At 43.9% G+C, this 17,312-nt stretch overlaps 1 protein-coding gene and 1 non-coding gene across 6 annotated transcripts in view; both read right to left on the bottom strand.

Moving 5' to 3' along the window:
* Nucleotides 1–17,312, bottom strand: part of CEP85 (centrosomal protein 85) — a 30,136-nt gene that overhangs the window by 1,804 nt on the left and 11,020 nt on the right. Inside the window, exons 1-11 of one of the 5 annotated variants that reach the window (XM_045859127.1) lie at nucleotides 13,902–14,100; nucleotides 12,883–13,577; nucleotides 11,982–12,115; nucleotides 11,441–11,558; nucleotides 9,971–10,156; nucleotides 5,914–6,066; nucleotides 5,531–5,682; nucleotides 4,330–4,441; nucleotides 3,353–3,403; nucleotides 1,586–1,693; nucleotides 247–472 (exon numbers count right to left, since the gene is read on the bottom strand). In XM_045859127.1, coding sequence (XP_045715083.1) covers nucleotides 247–472; nucleotides 1,586–1,693; nucleotides 3,353–3,403; nucleotides 4,330–4,441; nucleotides 5,531–5,682; nucleotides 5,914–6,066; nucleotides 9,971–10,156; nucleotides 11,441–11,558; nucleotides 11,982–12,115; nucleotides 12,883–13,503 — 1,861 coding nt within the window. In that variant the 5' untranslated portion in view covers nucleotides 13,504–13,577; nucleotides 13,902–14,100. Of the gene's footprint in view, nucleotides 1–246; nucleotides 473–1,585; nucleotides 1,694–3,352; nucleotides 3,404–4,329; nucleotides 4,442–5,530; nucleotides 5,683–5,913; nucleotides 6,067–9,231; nucleotides 9,246–9,680; nucleotides 9,931–9,970; nucleotides 10,157–11,440; nucleotides 11,559–11,981; nucleotides 12,116–12,882; nucleotides 13,578–13,901; nucleotides 14,101–17,312 lie in introns of those variants that run through there. The other 4 variants (XM_045859125.1, XM_045859126.1, XM_045859128.1 and 1 more) reach the window with 4 other exon arrangements.
* On the bottom strand, nucleotides 16,682–16,838 carry LOC123832373. Its single transcript, XR_006788032.1, has one exon. It is a non-coding gene; the product is annotated as a U1 spliceosomal RNA (small nuclear RNA).

The raw sequence follows: 17,312 nt of genomic DNA, 5'->3' as shown, positions 1-17,312 counted from the left end.
AAACAGCTGGGGATAGTGGGCTGCCCAAGGGCCACTTTTTGCTTGTCCTGCACCCAGGTACCCCCAAAACATGCCTGTTCTCAAAACAGATTTACAGAACATCTACTTTGCAAACACACAAACTCTCAGAGGACAGTAATCAGGCCCCCAGAGCCTTGTTCACACATTGCCATAAGGATGGGGAAGTCGGATGAGGGTGAAAGGAGAATGAACTCTCCTGGGTCCCAGACTGGCCTGAGGACTCACAGTGAATGCCCAGGAGCAGGGAGAGATTGGGGTCATGGCCCTGGGCCCTCTGGGTCACAATGCTACAGACAGCCTGCAGATCTTGAAGACAACTGGCCAACTCCTGGTGCAGCTCAAATGCCAGCTGGGCTGTGTCTGGTGAAGATGGGGACCCTGGTTGAGCTTGGTGCAGGTATTCCTGAAGCGTCAGATTCTTTTCAATCAGGTCCTGGTTCTGTGCTGAAAGCTGAGAGGAGAGATGGGCAAGAACATTAACCCAGGCCCAGGGAAAGACAGCATATCTGTATCTGAGTGTGAATATATGTATATTTGTATGTGAGAGGAGGCTATGAGTCAGGTGATGTCCCCCCTTACACCCCCCTTCCGGTATCGGGGCCTAGTTCCTCCTGTAGGTAGGCTGAGTCCACAGGGCTCCCGCAATGGCGAGGAAACCACTCCCCAGCAGACTCTGAATCATCAGCCTCCAGGTTTCTGTTCAGGAACCAGAGAAGATACTCCCACCCCTCGGAACTCTATCTGAAGCCAGTCCCTCAGCCAACTCTGTTAGCCAGGCTATTAGAGAAGGCTTAACGTGAACCGTGAAATCTGAGGAGACACTGGTTTCAATCTCTCCCTGCCACCCTGACAAAAGTGGCCACCAGCCAGTCTGATCAGTGTGTGTCAGAGGAATAGAGGGAGCAATAATGACAACGTGACAGCTAGTGGGCGGTGGGAGAAGCTGGGGACCTGGAGCAGACAGTGCTGGAATACAGCCTTCCTTTCTGAACCTTAGCTCAGTGGAGTTGGGCTTCGCTATGTAGACCAGTTACTCACATACACGTGTGTCTCTTCCCCCTCACCCTGCACAGCTTAACCCACTCTCCTCCCCTCCCTCCCTCCATCCTATTTTAAAGACACTGAAAAGACTTCCTCCTCCAGTGCCAGCCCTTTACCCATGCTGGGCCATGTGACGATCCTTGCTCTGGGAGACTCCCCAGAGGCACTTGGCCAGTGAACTTGGTTGCCCCCGATGACAGCGGTTTACTCCATGAAGACGACCAAGCCCTCAGTATTCCTGAACCCTTCCCTTCCCAACCCTACAAATCTGTGGCTGCAGGAAGACAAAGGGAGAGAGAATGACTTCCCACATACAAAAAGCATTCCTGGGTAATCATGACCACTCTAACTAAGCCAGGCTTAGGACCTTTAGTACAAAGGATAATGCAATGTCCCTTCCTATTCTTCCACCAAAAAAACCTCAGCAAGCACCTTTCAAACATGGGGGCTCATGTGGGAGTAGGGCTGGGGAGTGAGCACGCACAGAGAAACAGTACCAAGACGCCCGGCTGACGCTGCTCACCTCTTTCACAGCTGTGCGGAGCTGCTGCAGGGCCGTCTCCCTCCGCTGGGCCTCCTCTTTCAGGGCTTGGCTTGTTCCTTCTTCTTGAGCCACTTGCTGCTGTAGGCTCTAAGTTCCATGGCAAGGAGTGGTGGGAGAACACACCAGGTAACTAGTCTGGTTCAGAGCCTATCACCATGGCCTGGACTATATAGCAAAGCCCTACCCTGCCCACACACTGCTGCTAAGTGTTTATTTTGGAACGCCCTGACTGGAACCCTCCTACAGCCAGTGACCTTGTACAAAGTAAGAGGCCAGTTCCTCAGGAGGACATTCCAGGCCAGTCTGGCCCTTACCTACTTTTCAGTTCATCTCTCTTTTTACCCTCCACACAATTTACACTCCGGCCACACGGAATGACTAGGTGGCCTTCATCCCCAAAGGCTCCAGCTCCAGGATTGTTGCTCACTTCTCTTCCCCTTCGCCTAGACTCCTCTTCTGCTCTGTCACGTAGGAAACCTCCAAGGCCCACCTGAATGTTCCTTAATCTGCAAACCGGAGTCAATTAATCCTAACCTCACCCTGCTACTCATACCCCCATCGGAGCTCACGAGTGCATCCACTGGCTATGCACACAATGCCTCCCTCCACTACGCAGTAACTTTCTTGAGGGCAGGCAACAGAATCCATTCAGTTGAGTTCAATATTTATTGAGCACTTACTATGATGGGCTACAGAGGCTACTGAAAATAATACCAGTCTTCAGGGCACTCACAGCCCAAGTCCTTGACAATACTGTTTCAAATGCTTTTGACAGAGATGAGGAGTAGTAGAACATTCCTACAGGCACCAAATCTAGTCAATGTGTGTGTGTGGGGGGCAGGGGTAGTTTGGGGAAGGAGGTATTTATTTATATTTATCTTCCATCTCTCATTCTATTCATCCCAATATCCCCCCGATTTTATAGCTGATTTAAATAAAGTATAAAGGACACTCCCACTCTGGTTCAAAACAGAAGCCAGGAGTCCTTGATTTTTTCCTTATTCTTCAACCCCCTAATTCTGTCAGTCACTGATTCCTCTCCATTTCACCCACTAAAACTCACTCAAACCCATCCCCTCACATCTCCTTGCTGTGCTGCCTGACGCCAGGCTCCTCCTTCATCTCTCACGAGGGTCTGCACAAGTCCACTGGCCTCCAGCCTTGCCTCTCTCCGAGTGCCAATCTTCTTCCATGCCTGAGTTGCAAACCTGACCACATCACACCCCAATTAAATGCTGTAGTCGATTCCCATCACCTACCTAAAGAATAAAAGCTAACTAAATGGGAGACAGAGCCCTCCCACAGCCTACTTCTCCATTTGCCATCTTACTTCAACAATATCAAAGTGCTTGCAGCTCCATTTGTAAAACTGCAATTTTGTGCCTTCATGTTCCTACCCATGCCGTTCCTTCTATCTGGAGTTCCAGCTCCATCCTTTCCAGTTCCATTTCTTTGCCTAATTCCTCCTCTTCCCTCAAGGGTCATGACCTCCAGCAACTCTTGGCCTCCGCCTCTCCCACTGACTCTTCTACGCTCCCCTAGTGTAACATGGACATTGCTCTCACAGCCCTGTGCTGAAACCCTTCCCAACAAGACTGTAGGCTAAAAGCACTGATTGGGTCTCATTCTTGTTGTATTCCTAACACTAAGCAAATTGCATAGCAGAGACCAGTATAGACAGCTGGCTAAATTCCAGAGATTCCATCATTAAGTCATGCCTACAATGTCCCAAGGACTCTACTTCACCTGTACTTTTGAACGCAAGTGATCCATCTTCTGCTGTTGGTTTTCCACAATCTGAAAGGCAGAGTTATCAAGGAAGGCTGTAAGCACAGGCTGATGTTGCAGTAAAAGGCAAGAGGGGAAGAGGCTACACTAGGACCTGTGGTTTGTCTGTTAGTGCTACTGGTGAGACCAGTAGGGTGAAGACAAGTTAGCTCTATCCACAGAAATATGTGTAAGTCAGATTCCCTGTCCTGGATAACCAGTTTCACCCTCCTGTGCTTTATTTACCAGGAAGGAAAAAAAAATAATAGTGTGGACTCATGATCACTGCTGCGGGTTGAAGTGGGTGGGGGAGATGACTCACCTGATGACTGTAGGCCAGTGCCATTAATTTTATACACAGTCCGTGTAATTCTGATTCGTTGGTAAAGGGCATGCACGACTACAAGTACAGTTTAATAAAGCCTGCCCTATCCACGGATGTGATAGTTGTTACTTACAGCCTTTGTTACACTGATGTTCAAGGAGAGAAACTGAACAGGCCCAGTTTCCTGTCCTTTAAGACCTCAGGTATTCTCTGAATTACTTCTGGGTTTTCTTTTTTGCTGATCTGTGATCAGTCTCACCGGCAAGCCCTGGTCTCCTTCTTCCTTGCTGAATCAGGGCCACCTCAATGGTTAGATCCCCGCCCAGCGCAAGAGGTTCTGTATGGGGCCTGAGCCGTGAGTGAAGTGCACCAAGCTTCAGTGCGCCATTTTGAAGGATCTAGTCTGAACGTTTAGAGGCATGTCCTTCCCTTACTTTGCCTGCCTGTCATAAGAATAAATATCTAAAATGCAAACTTATTATGTAGGAATGGCTTCTTGGAAAAGAGGAAAAGCCCTGGGTAACAGACCCTAGGTGGCCCGGGGCCCAAAATTCAGGTTCCTTCCCAACACACGACTTTTCTCTTTCCTCTCAGCCTTGCCCCTCGTGACAGCCGCGATACCCTCAGTCACCTTCCGCAGGGAAGCACACTCCTTTTGGCAGGACTCCATTTCCACCTTCGGGCACTCTTCCTGTTGGGCTGGACTTTCTCCACTGGCCTCAACGCACTGCTTGTCTTGCAGGCTGAAAGACAGTGGCCTCTTTAAGAAGTCTGAGGTCAGGCAGAAGTGGCTCTGACTCCTGATCTATTTATTTACTGTATGTTTTGGGGAAAATCACTTAGGCCCTTCTGAGCCACAGCTGAGGATAATCTTAAGTCTGTTGTAATGTAGGGTCGGCCACACAAAAGCCGCTCAGTCTGTGTTAGTTCCCTTCCTTAGAAGCCAACATCTATACGATGGCCACCTGCCCAAGGCTTTTTTTATTCTTTGCTTTGATATATAAAAACAAACATTCATGACATGTATTTGGATTATAAAAGTCATACATGTGTACTTTAGAATTTTGGAAAATACAAAAAAATCTCTTTTTCTTGGCAAACATAGTTTGGGGCACAGGCAACTTTATCCCCTAACCTCACTTCCAACTCCAGCCGGTGGTCTCCTCCAGTGGACCCCTATACTCACTTTCATCGCAGCTGAGATAAACAACGGGGTTGAATATGGGATGAGAAATCCAATCCATCCATTAGAAACTGGATTTGGTCCAAGAGGCTGTTGAACCCAGCCATCACATTTTCAGAAAACCGCTATAAATATGGAGGAGGCTCCCAAGACACCCTGAGAGCACATTATAGCATCTTGTTTTGCTCTCAGAACCTGCTGTAACAATTGAGAGCAATCCCGAGGGCTGAGGAGAAACGGATGCTGCTGGTAGCCTTTAACTTACAAGGTTCAAAATGTGGATAACTCCCAGTTTTTAGCACCAGGACCTACTTTTGCAAATATACAGACAACTCATCTCCCAGTTTATAAAGTACTTCTATTCACTGAACACAAATACTCAAGGATTATTATCCAGCATTATTATGGTGGGCACTGAGTTGGATCCTTTCAAGGGCTACAATGACAAGCTCCCACTGCACCATTACGTGCCCCGCACTCCACCTAAAAGACATCCCTTACCCACAGGCAGCTTTCCTGTAAATCACAATCCAAAGAAAAGGAAGCCTGGAGAAGAAAAGCTATTTGAGCAGTCACGCAGGTAGTGAGTGGGACAGCCTGGACCAGACCCTGTTCTTCACTTCTTCCCGCAACCCACAGGGATATTTACCTATGTCTAGTGGAGAAGTCGGCTTCTCGCTGTCTTAGACCTTCCAGCTGAACCTCCTTCTCTCTGCAGGCTGCCTGGGTCTCCTCCAGCAAACTCTCCAGCTCGGTCACTCTGTCTTGTAGCTCTGTGTTCTTCAACTCAGAATCCTTAAGCTGAGAGACAAAACCTCATACTTAGGTCAACAAACCAAAAAGACTGTCTGGGTACCTAAAAAGTTTAGAGTCTAGTTGTAAATTTGACAGGTGTCAGTCTCAACATCTAGGGGTTTGAGGGGTTTTCCTTTCAGGAAACCACAGAGTAACTGCACAGAGCAGACTCTGAGAAAGCCCGCCTGGCTTGGCCACTCGCCGCTGGCCCCAGATATGCCCAGACATTGCTACTACCTGCTGACTCTGCTTCTGATGGTCTTCCAAGGTGGGCAGGTCAGCCAGGTAGCGCTCCAAAGTCTCAATACGCTGCTGCTTCTCCCGATTCTGCTCTGATTCTTTCTGACATTTCTTTTTCAAATTATTGATATGCTTATCACGACCTTTGACCTATGGAAAGAAATGTCAAGAACCTGTCTCCATTGACTCCTCTAGGACCATCAACTTTTTTCGAACTGACCATTGTCTCTGTCCTTATGGCTCTAAATGTTGTTTTACTGCACCAGGCTGATCAAATTTTTGATCAAAAGCTGATCAAATTTTTCCATTTGAGATTAGAACATAAATTGCCAAGTTAACACACCTGAACTTTTCAATCAAAGGCAAGGAAGAAGGGCTCCCTAGGCATTTTTCTAAAATTCCCCAAAGCACTTCTGCATAATAAAAAATTTGTCTGGTCTTTGTCCCAGGTTCCTTGGAGGTAATTTCTAAACTCTTGGAATTGGCCGAATAATAGGAGTGTCTTTGTTATTCACAGTGGGCCAAAGCCCACCATGAATGCATTTATGCTAATGAGATAACTCAGCATGATAGTCATTAGAAAGACCAAAGGAACTAAGCTCATAGTGCCCACCCAACAAAACTCCAATAAAAACTCTGGACACTGAAGCTCAGTGAGCTTCCTGTTTGGCGAACAAAAGGATGTGCTAGTAAGGTGGCATACACTGATTCCACGGGGAGAAAGCACAGAAGCCCTGCTTTCAAGACCTTCCCAGACCTTGCCCTTTGTGTGTCTTCATTTAGCTGGTCCTGATTTGTATCCTTTATAATAAAACTGCAATCCTAGGAAAGAGGACTCATGGACATGGATAACAGTGTGGTGATTGTGTGTGGGTGTGGGGGGAAAGTGGCTATAAGGGGACTAAATGGTAATGGGAAAAAATACAATAAAAAAAAAGCATAAAAAAACTTCCCAAACACTGTAATCCTAAATATAGCACTTTCCTAAATTCTGAGTTGTTCTGGGGAATCCAGAACTTGCAGCTGGCATCTGAAATAAGTGCAGTCTTGTTGGGGACCATGCCCTTAAACCTGTGGAATCTGATGCTAACTCTGGGTGTTCTGCATCAGAAATGAATTGCAGAAGTATATACAACTTCCTTGTAGACATTCAACTAGCCTGGTGTGTTCTGGTTAATAGGCAATGCATTCTTTTCTAAATACCACACGACACAAAGCTAAGCAATATCAACGGAAAGGGTTAATGAGACTGTAAACTTCTTGACAGGAAGGGCTGTGCCCATTTTTCTCATCATCATACCCCCAACACATAGCACAGTGGTCAACACAAAGCAGGCACTCAATCAAGATTTGTTAAATGGAGACTTTTTTCCCCACTATTATGGCTTTTTCTTTGACTTATGAAAAAGGAAGCTGGAGGAAGAAAGAGAAAGCAGAGGAAAGACAGATATACTGATGGCAAAGAGGAGGCAAAGGTCTAATTTAATCCAGAGATAAGACAGTACTAAGAGAGATCCCTAAAAATCAGTGTAAAGCTTTACCTGAGATACAATCTATATTCTTCAAGTTCAGAACCAGTGATTCTCACATTCTAATTTGTATCAGAATCACCTGGGAAGCTTGTTAAAAATGCTGATGACCAACTTTGAACTTTAAAAAATGATGGACAGACTACAGCTGTTTATCTTTTTCTCCCTCCCAAGACATCTCTAAAATGACAGGAAGAAAATAAATTTATTAGCTCGCCCTGACTAGTGTGGCTCAGCGGATTGAACATCATCCCGCAAACTGAAAGGTCACTGGTTGGATTCCCAGTGGGAGCACAAGGCTGGGTTGTGGGTCAGGTCCCCAGTCGGGGGAGTGCAGGAGGCAAACACACAGTGATATTTCTCTCCCTCTCTAAAAATAAATAAATAAAACCTTTTTTTTTAAGAGAAATATAGAGATATATATCAGGAGGAAGAGAATAATTGACAATGAATAATACCTTTGTGGAATGATCTGAAAACAGAACTACTTTTATTATAAACCTATTGATATTTGGTTATTTAACTTAGATACGTGTATTACTTTTTATGAAAAGTTTCTTTTTAAAAAGTCCTTGCTGTACCAATGGCGCCAACATCACTTGGGAGCTTGTCAGAAATGCAGGCTCTCAGGTCCCGTCTCCTCCCAGAAACACTGAAGCTAGATCTGCATTTTTAACAAGATCTCCAAATAATTCTTAAAAAAAAAAAAAAAAGATTTTATTTATTTATTTTTAGATAGAGGGGAAGGGAGAAAGAGAAACATCAATGTGTGGTTGCCTTTCGAGCGCCCCCTACTGAGGGCCTGGCCTGCAACCCAGGTTTGTGCCCTAGACTGGAAGTTGAACTAGTGACCCTCTGATTGGCAGGTGGCAATCAACCATTGAGCCACACCAGCCGGGGCCAGTAATTCTTTTTTCATTTTTCCTATCCTTAACCTAGAATCTAACTTTAATCTTAACCTTAACCCTAACCATATACCTATGTTCAACCTAAACCTAGCCCTAACTCTAACATTAAATTATACCTAACCATCTTGATAACCCTAACACTAACCCTAACCCATATCCTAATCCAAACCTATACCTATCCTCAACACTAACCCTAACCCTAACCATAGACCTAACTCAACTCTCTATTACAGACTCTAACCAGAAACATAACCCTATACTATCCTCAACCCTAATACTACATCTAACCCTCCTTCGACCCTAACCATATACCAAAACCTACCCTCATTCTAACTCAAAATGTAACTCTAATCCTACTTTCACCCTAACTTTAACTCTAACATTATACTTAATCCTCTCTAACCCTAGCCCAAATCCTAATCCTAAACCTATATCTAACCTTATCGTTAACCTAACTCTAACACTAACTTTACCAATATACCTAACCTTAATCCTAAACTAATCCTAACACTAGCCTTACACCTAAACTGAAACCAAAACCCAACCTTAACCCTAACTCTATCTATTACTAACCTCAACCCTACACCTAACCTTCACCCTAAACCTTACTCTAACCCTAACTATAACTTCAACCTATACTTAACCTCAACCATAGCCCAAGCTAACACTAGCTCTATATCTATTTTCAACCCAAAACCTAAGGTGAAACCTAAACCTATACTTAATCTAAACTTACCCTAAAACTAACCCTATACCTGATGCAACTCTACACCTATTCTAAATCCAAGTGATTCTTCTTCTTTTTTAAGAGAAGATTTCAGAAGGGAAGAGAGGAAAAGAAACATCAATATATGAGAAATACATTGTCACTTGCTCACCTCCAACTTGGGGACCTGGCCCACAACCCAGGCCTGTGCTCTGACTGGGAATCGAACCGGTGACCTCTTGGTACGCAGGCCAGCACTCAATCCACTGAACCACACCAGCCAGGTTCCAAGTGATTCTTAAGCACATTAAAGTTTAACATTTAAGAAGCACTGCTCTAGCTGATTTTGATGCAAGTGGTCCAGAGCTAAAATTACTAAACTGGTCCCCAAAGAACATCTGCATTAGAGCCAGCTGTGAACAGAATCAAAAGGTTTTAAATCAACTCCTCCTATGATGAACAAGCTCATCCAAAGGCAAATCTAAGTGCAATGGCAAAAATATCAGAACTCCCAAGCTGGCTGCACATGTGGAATTCTTCCCTTCGTTTTAAGCAGAGTGAGGAAAAACCAGGCTGAATGGTGTGAATTTACCACAGGATTTATACATCATGCAACAATACCATCTGGTGTGACTGCTCAGGTGGGTTTTCCATCCAAGCCAGCTGGTTGGGGGCCCATCGCATCCTGGGGCAGTGAGGGTTCTTTCTGTGATACAGTATTTTTGTGAAGATGAAACAGAAAGGAGGAGTTCCATTTCTGGAAGACCAGTCCTGCATGAGAAGTCAATGCAGGGTCTGACTCAACTGGCTCCTCCTGGTTCCAAGAATGGGAGCCAGAAACAGCTTAGAGCTTGGCGGAGAGGGCTATTGACTCTTTTGGGAATAAGAGAGCTATTCGCTCCTTAGCTCACCCTTTCTTCCTGTTTCTTCCCCTCCTCTGAATGCTTCTGCAACGCCACTTTGAGCGACTCTCTGATGAGCTGGACTTCAACTTCTGAGGCAGAGAGTTTCCTTTCAAGCTCGATCTTTTCTTTATTCAAGGCTTCTGTCTTCTGTGCAAATTGTGCACGTAAGAAAGTGTTCTCTCGCTGTAATTCCTGCAGAAAGATTCTCAATGTATCTATTCCTTAATCTTACAGTCCCCATCTACTTTACTTATCCCAGGAGACGTTGAGGTCAAATATCATCTTTCTCTAAACATTTCTTCAAGTAGTGCTTCTCAAAAGATGGTCTTAAGACTAACAGCATCAGTATCACCTGGGAATTTGTTAGAATGGCAAATTCTTGCACCCAGTTCCCAGGCCCACTGAATCCAAAATTCTGAGGTTGGGTCTCAACAATATATATTTTTAAATTTTATTTATTGATTTTAAAGAGAGTAGAAGGAAGAGAGAGAGAGAGAAACATCAATTTGTTATTCCATTTATTTATGCATTCATTAGTTGATCCTTGTATGTGTCCTGCCAGGGATTGAACCTTCAACCTTGGCCTATCGGGACGATGTTCCAACCAACCGAGCTACCAGGCCAGAGTTCAACAATCTGTGTTTTAAAATGCCCTCCAGGTGATTCTGATGCATGCTCACATTTCAGAACCACTGCCTTAAAGCAATACATGAGGAGTTGTAGTATAAAGGAAGGAACACAGGGCAAGACATTAGAAGACCTGGGCTGAAGGCCTGGTTCTCCTCCACTCTTTCTCTATACGATCTTAGGGAAGTTCTTTCTCCTTCCTTGGCCTCAGTTTCATTTTTAGAAAACTGAACTACAGTTTATCTAAGGGCCCTTCTCACTGTAACAATCTGATTCTATCAGATGGAACAGTCTTAACAGGCCCACTAGGTGGCAAAGCCAGTACTATAATCTGTCTATATTCACCACTCAAAAGCCCAAATTGCGGAGCTTGGTCAATAAACCAGGCTTCTTCTATAGCCACTGACCTTAGTGAGAAAATGATTTCCTTCAGCTGCTCCTAGACATGGAAGATAAAAATTAAAAAATGGCTCTAAATATCCCATTACACCTGCCTCTCCTTCCATTGGCCAGGGCTAGTACATTAAGACTTCTCAGAACATCACTCAACTCTAAGACCTTACCATGTACCTTCCTCTGCCTTCCTTTTCTCCCAAGTATGTCCTGACACCAAAGCATCTGGACAGCCACTTCATTCTACCCTCAAGTTTTTTCTGCCCCCTCAAGGGCAGGAGAGGGATGCTTTACAATTAGGATGCTTACTCTTCGAGGGCAGAAACACCTTATATCACTTGGTTTCTTTTTTATCTCCTGAAGATAATCTATCTTTTATCTATGCTAGCAGTGCCAAGCATAGCAAAGACACTGAATTATGACAAGCACAATGCCAACATAGCTGCCAATGCTTACCTGTAGCCTTAGCAAGCAGAAATCCCCAAAAGGGGCAGGGCGGCCCAAAAGGGCACTGTGGACTTGCAGTTCACTCTCTCGCACTTTCTGCTCCAGCTGAGAAATGTGTTTCCTCTGCCTGCAAAAGTCAGCAGAATGAGGTCCGGGGTCTGACACTAACCCACTTGCAATTATAAGCCTCCACTTTCCTTAGATGGGTACAATCCATACTATACAAGCAAGAACCTTGGATTCTGGGCAGTACTTTTTTGCTGGAGGAAGAACAAATGAGATAGCTGACTGAGGGGAAATGAGGAAAGATGAGCTGCAAAAAACCAGATGCCCCCTTTAAATGCACCCCCAGGGCCCATGCAGATACACAACTGATCTAACACATTAGTCAGATACAGGACTAGGCTGCTCATCGACCTAGCTCTACCATAAAGCAAGGAGTGGGCCTAAACAGAGGAGGATGTACTACTTTTGAGGAGACTTCATTAGGTCTCCCAAGTAGGGGCTGGGAGAACAGAAGCTGGTCCTATGGTACCCTTTGCTCTCTTACTTGTCAATGAGGAGCTCCTTTTCCTTCAGAAGGTGTTCATTACTGTTCAAGATGCTGACCCACTGTGCTGGTTCTAATGTGGGCAGTGAAGGAGCAAAAGCAGTGGGATGGTGGCAAGTGATTCCATTCTGAAGCTGAAAGACAAGCAGGTCCAAAGGGGCTTAATCTTAAACCATAGGCACCTGAAAACACCTGAGTAGTACCTGGCTGTCTCTGTAGCCAAGGCTCACTCTGGCTCAGCCTAAGAGGGCCCAGTGTTTATGAAATAATTTTAGCTCTGATGCATGACTGGAAAGAACCTGCCAGGGAGACTTCTGCCAACTGGATACTGCTCAGAAAGGCTCTAGTTTCTAAGAAAAGGTCAGTTATCTTTCATTATCTGGCAGCAGAGGCAAACCAAGAGCTAAGATGTCCTCAACAACCAGGAAAAGAGAGTATGTCCAGCTTCTTTCCTTCCCACTCTTAAGCAGCAGGACTCTTTTTTAAAACACAAAAGTGGTGTAGTGGGAAAAGTATAGCAGTGCAGAGATAGTTTTTAAACCCTAGCTCTGTCACTTAACCAGCTTTGTGACCCTGGACAATTACTTATTCTAAGAACCTGGTAAACTTCTACATATATCTCACCAGGATGCTATAAGGAATAAATAAGATTTTGTATGTAAAAGTACTAGCCTGGTGACTTTTTGGGGTCTTCCTTATAACCCTCTACTTTGGAGAACGCATCTGGTGTTTAATTAGACCACCAACAGATTCAATGGGATTTATAAGCCTTAACTTTCTATCTACAAACATCTTCCCTGTTTCTTATGAATGTTTTCTTTAGAGTCAAAACAAGACAAAACTTATACAGTGCAACGATCTGCACAGGACCTGCAAAATCCAAGGAAAGAAGGGCCTCTACCTGCATTTGCTCCATTTGTAAACGAATCAACTCCAGATGCTGCCGACAAGTGCTGAGCTCACAAGATTGCTCACGAGGATGCCAAGGGTCAGAGTTTGGCTGCCACACCTGAGAGGGTAGAGGCTTGGAGAGCCCAGGAGCAGGCTGAAGACCCAAAGGGAGCAACCCACTGCTACTAGGGTGTAGTCCATTCCGCTCACATACCACCCCACTGCCTGGTGCCTTCTTGGTCTCAGGCAACACTTTGTATAACTCCTTGTTTGGGTCAGTTCTTAGGTTGTGGAAGTGGGCTTTGTAGCGAGGATCTGAATAAAGTGTCTCCATCATTGCCGACTGATTGAAGGTAGACTCCATATTGGGAATATCAAACTTCCTCATCTCTTCTTCCCGTTCATGGCCCACTGCTGGAAACCAAGACTGCTCAATTCCAGTTTCTCCAGCGGCACCACAAAGATACATGGAGTCTCTAGACAGGCCTGGAGAACGTCTCATTGCACCAAGGTCTCCATTTCTTGTCATCCCCACACTTTCAGCCAATCCTGATAAAGGGATTTTAGAGGAAGAGGGTCTGTCAGATGTAGAATTTGGCTTAGCAGGAGAAGTCCCCAAAGTAGAAGGCATCACATGGGCTGTTGGAATGGTTACGTGGCTTTTGATGGGCTGGAAAGACGGGCTGCTACTCGAGCTGCAAAAATCTGTGGAGAAAACAGTCTTCCATAAGTCAAAATTGAAGCAGCAAGCTTTCTTCTGTTTAGCTGCTATGTCAGATGCCCTCTGCCTACCCTGAGACCAGGGAGAGAGGGTACTATCATCACAAATATCAGGAAGAAAGACACGACAGCCTAACTGGGAGATGTGTGTCCTAAGGTCTCAAATGCCATTCACAAGGTAAACCAACAAAAGGCAACACTGGCTTCATTTTTAACTTACACCCTGTTCCTCACATGTGAATAAAAAAAAATCTTGCCAGTCAACAAACAAAGCTGAAAACTGAACTTAAAAAAAAAAAAATCACTTACTTAAGGGAAATGGATTAGGTCCTACTCTTCTGGGAGCTGGGTACCTCTAATAAAAATATCCTTTCCAAAGGCTGCAAGAATCTCCTGTGACCTCCGAAAGCTCCACAGTGAAGGTGAGCAATGAATCAAAACTATCTGAAGAATAAGGCGAACTGGATAGTGCTGCTCTGTATCCAGGGCAGGGAGTACAGCATCTGAATCAGGATTTTGTTCTCTCTCCCACACTCCAGAAGTGACTGCCTGGATATGTGAAGTTATTCTTAGTAACTCTCAGGTTTCACTCTAGCACAGAGAGCACTCTCAAGTGGGTACACACTGAAATCCTCTATTTTATATTTTGCCTTTCACTTACACCTTTGCCTGTCTCCAACTGCAATTTTTCCCCTTTTCCTTCATACTGGACTTACATTTCCTTTAGCTCCTTCTAGTCTTGGGAGACAACTCTCATTAGCCATGCCAGAGAAGTCTCACATTTCTACACATTTCCAACTTTAAGGTGCTACACCGAAGAAGCCCTAGCCAGTGTGGATCAGTGGACTGAACGTTGGCCTATGAACAGCAAGGTTGCTGGTTCGATTCCTGGTCAGGACACATGACTGGGCTGTGGGCCAAATCCCTAGTTAGGGGCATGCGAGAGGCAGCCAATTGATGTTTCTTTCCCTTCCTTCTCCTCTCTCTAAAAATAAACAAACAAAAAATAAAGTGCTACTCTGAAGAAGACTACAAGGTCACAGAACTGATATGTCAGGGCAGTGGACTACAAGCAAACAAGAAAACATACCTGTTACCTTCAACATGCAGAAACCTGAGTAAGGGGATAAGGAATATAACTGTCTTCCCTTTTCAAGTATGGCCAGTACTCTTTTCCAAACCAAGCACATCTACCATGAAAAGAGTGGACTATCAACCTGTTTCACTTTTTTCTTTTTATGTTTTTTTTTTTAAGATTTTATTTATTTACTTTTAGAGAGAGGGGAAGGGAGGGAGAAAGAAAGGGACAGAAACATCAATGTGTGGTTGCCTCTCGTGTGACCCCTACCAGGGACCTGGCCCGCAACCCAGACATGTGCTCTGACTGGGTATCGAACTGGTGACCCTTTGCTTCACAGTCTGGCGCTCAATCCACTGAGACACACCAGCCAGGGCTCACTTTTTTCTTTCCATCAAACAACACAGAACACGCTCAGCTAATGAGGACAGATGCTATAACCTTTCCTAGAATTAAATCAGTATAGATGAGCTACCATCTTTTCATATGGGTTTATAAGCAGCTCTTTAAAAACAAATGCGAACCAAATTATCCCTTGTAATGTATTCAGAGTATCTAATTCCCTACACTCAAGATATCTTGGGGCTAAAAGGCCATACTAAAAACAAGCAAAGAAAACAAAAAAACCAGTAATTTCTGATAGCATGCATCAGCCTCTCAGGACCAAGAAAGAAGGACATTTCAGAGTCAAAGAATGTTTTTGATGTCCCACAATTTAAATATAGGACTAGTCAACAGGTAGACTGGTGGTGATGAAGACTTCTAATACTAGTAAACTCTCAATTGAAAATCCTCCATAATGGCACCATAGTATCCACTCTCACCAATGGTCCTTGCTTCCAAAATATAGTTTTGGAACAGAAGACAGTGAGATTGGGCATACAAGGGATTGCTACTATGTTGATGTTAGTAACACCTTCCATTCTCTGTCCACAGTATCGCTGTTTCTCAAGATTCATCAAATTCAGTTTTGATTTCGTAACATCCAAAATAGTAATGCCAAAACCAAAGCCAAAAATGTACCAACTGACCCAGGAGAATGTTGCTTTTCTAATTTCCTAGTGAGTGAGGTCTCCCTATGGATGATAGAAGAAAGTGAAATCTTTGTCAGCATTTGTCACTTGTCTATTTGGTTTAATTATATTAAGGAAACTGCCTGATTCTGACAAATTGCTATAAAAGTAAAGTTACACCTTAAGTCTGGTTTGCGGTTCAGAACATTCTAAAACAAAATAGCAACATTTATTTTCCAAGGGGTCACTATTTTGCACAATTTTCAAAGGCTTTCAAAATTTAGTGTATGGGATATGTCATTTTTATTTAGACAAGTCTGCAGTCCCTCAAATGATTAGGTTTTTACCACTTTAAAGATATATTTCTAAATCTCTCTTCTCCTCAACCACATCCTCCCCCACACCCCTCCAAAAAAACCCACAACCAATTCTTTTTAGCAACCCTCCTTTCCTAGTAAGGGGTAGTAGATTCAGCTATTGTTAAACCTTGATCATTCTGCCTACATCACTTACTGGTTTATAAAATATGAAGTCTGAACTAAGCCAGTGATTATGTCAGTCTTTAGCAAAGAGTTGAAAGCTTTTTGAGCTCTCCAGTATCTACCTCTGCCCTGTCCCTTGCGAATGAATCTTCAAGGTAAAACACCTTAGTGGAATGGAATCAAAAGCAAGCTTGTTCAATTTATAGATGCAACAATGAAATGTATTTTATACCAGTCATAAGGGTTCTTGTCAGCTGTGCTCCAAATAAACCAAGCTAGATTCATGAATGAAATGAGCAAAAATTAAGGGTCACAGTATATAACAAACCTGGTAGAAAAAACATCTTACATTCTTTAAAAAACTTCTAGACCAATGGCTTTGACCACTACATCAAGACTACTACAATTTAAAAAGAATGCATTACAGCGCAGTGGATTGCATGCCAGCCTGCGAATCAAAAGGCAATGTCGATGTATCTTTCACACGATGTTTCTCTCCTCCTCCGTCCCCTCTCCCGAAAAATAAATAAATAAAATCTTAAAAAAAAATTGTGCAGCTGAGTTTCCTATGTTTGGGGAAATCAAGGGTCAGCACATCTGGAATGCAATGAATAAGCCTCACCCAGAAAAAAAACACCTTCCCGATCATGGTATCTCCCCTCAGGTTAAGTATGTGTTTGGCTTTTTTTACTTAGCATAAATGTTTTCAAAGTTCACTCATTTTGTAGCATGTATCAATGCTTCATTTCTTTTTTATTGCTGAATAATATCCTATTCTATGAATACACTATTTACATTTTACTACCATTTATCATTATTATTTTTTTAATTTTATTTGTTTTTAGAGGGGAAGGGAGGGAGAAAAAGAGGAAAAGAAACATCACTGTGAGGTTGCCTCTCCCAGGTCCCCTACTGGGGACCTGGCCCACAATCCAGGCATGTGCCCTGACTGGGAATCAAACTGGCGACCTTTTGGTTCGCAGGCCAGTGCTTAATCCACTGAGTCACACCAGCCAGGGCCCATTTATCATTTAATAGAGATTTGGGTTGTTTCCATTTTTTGGCTACTATAAATAATGCTACTATAAGCATTTGTGTGTCTATGCCTAAGAGTAGAAATGTTGAGTTACAAGGTAACTAACTTCAT

This window comes from Phyllostomus hastatus, unplaced genomic scaffold, assembly GCF_019186645.2.
Source record: "Phyllostomus hastatus isolate PE091 unplaced genomic scaffold, TTU_PhHast_1.1 phas_scaffold_182, whole genome shotgun sequence".
Lineage (NCBI taxonomy): Eukaryota > Metazoa > Chordata > Mammalia > Chiroptera > Phyllostomidae > Phyllostomus > Phyllostomus hastatus.
Note: the sequence above shows the minus strand (reverse complement) of the source record. Positions and strands in the feature narration are given on the sequence as shown.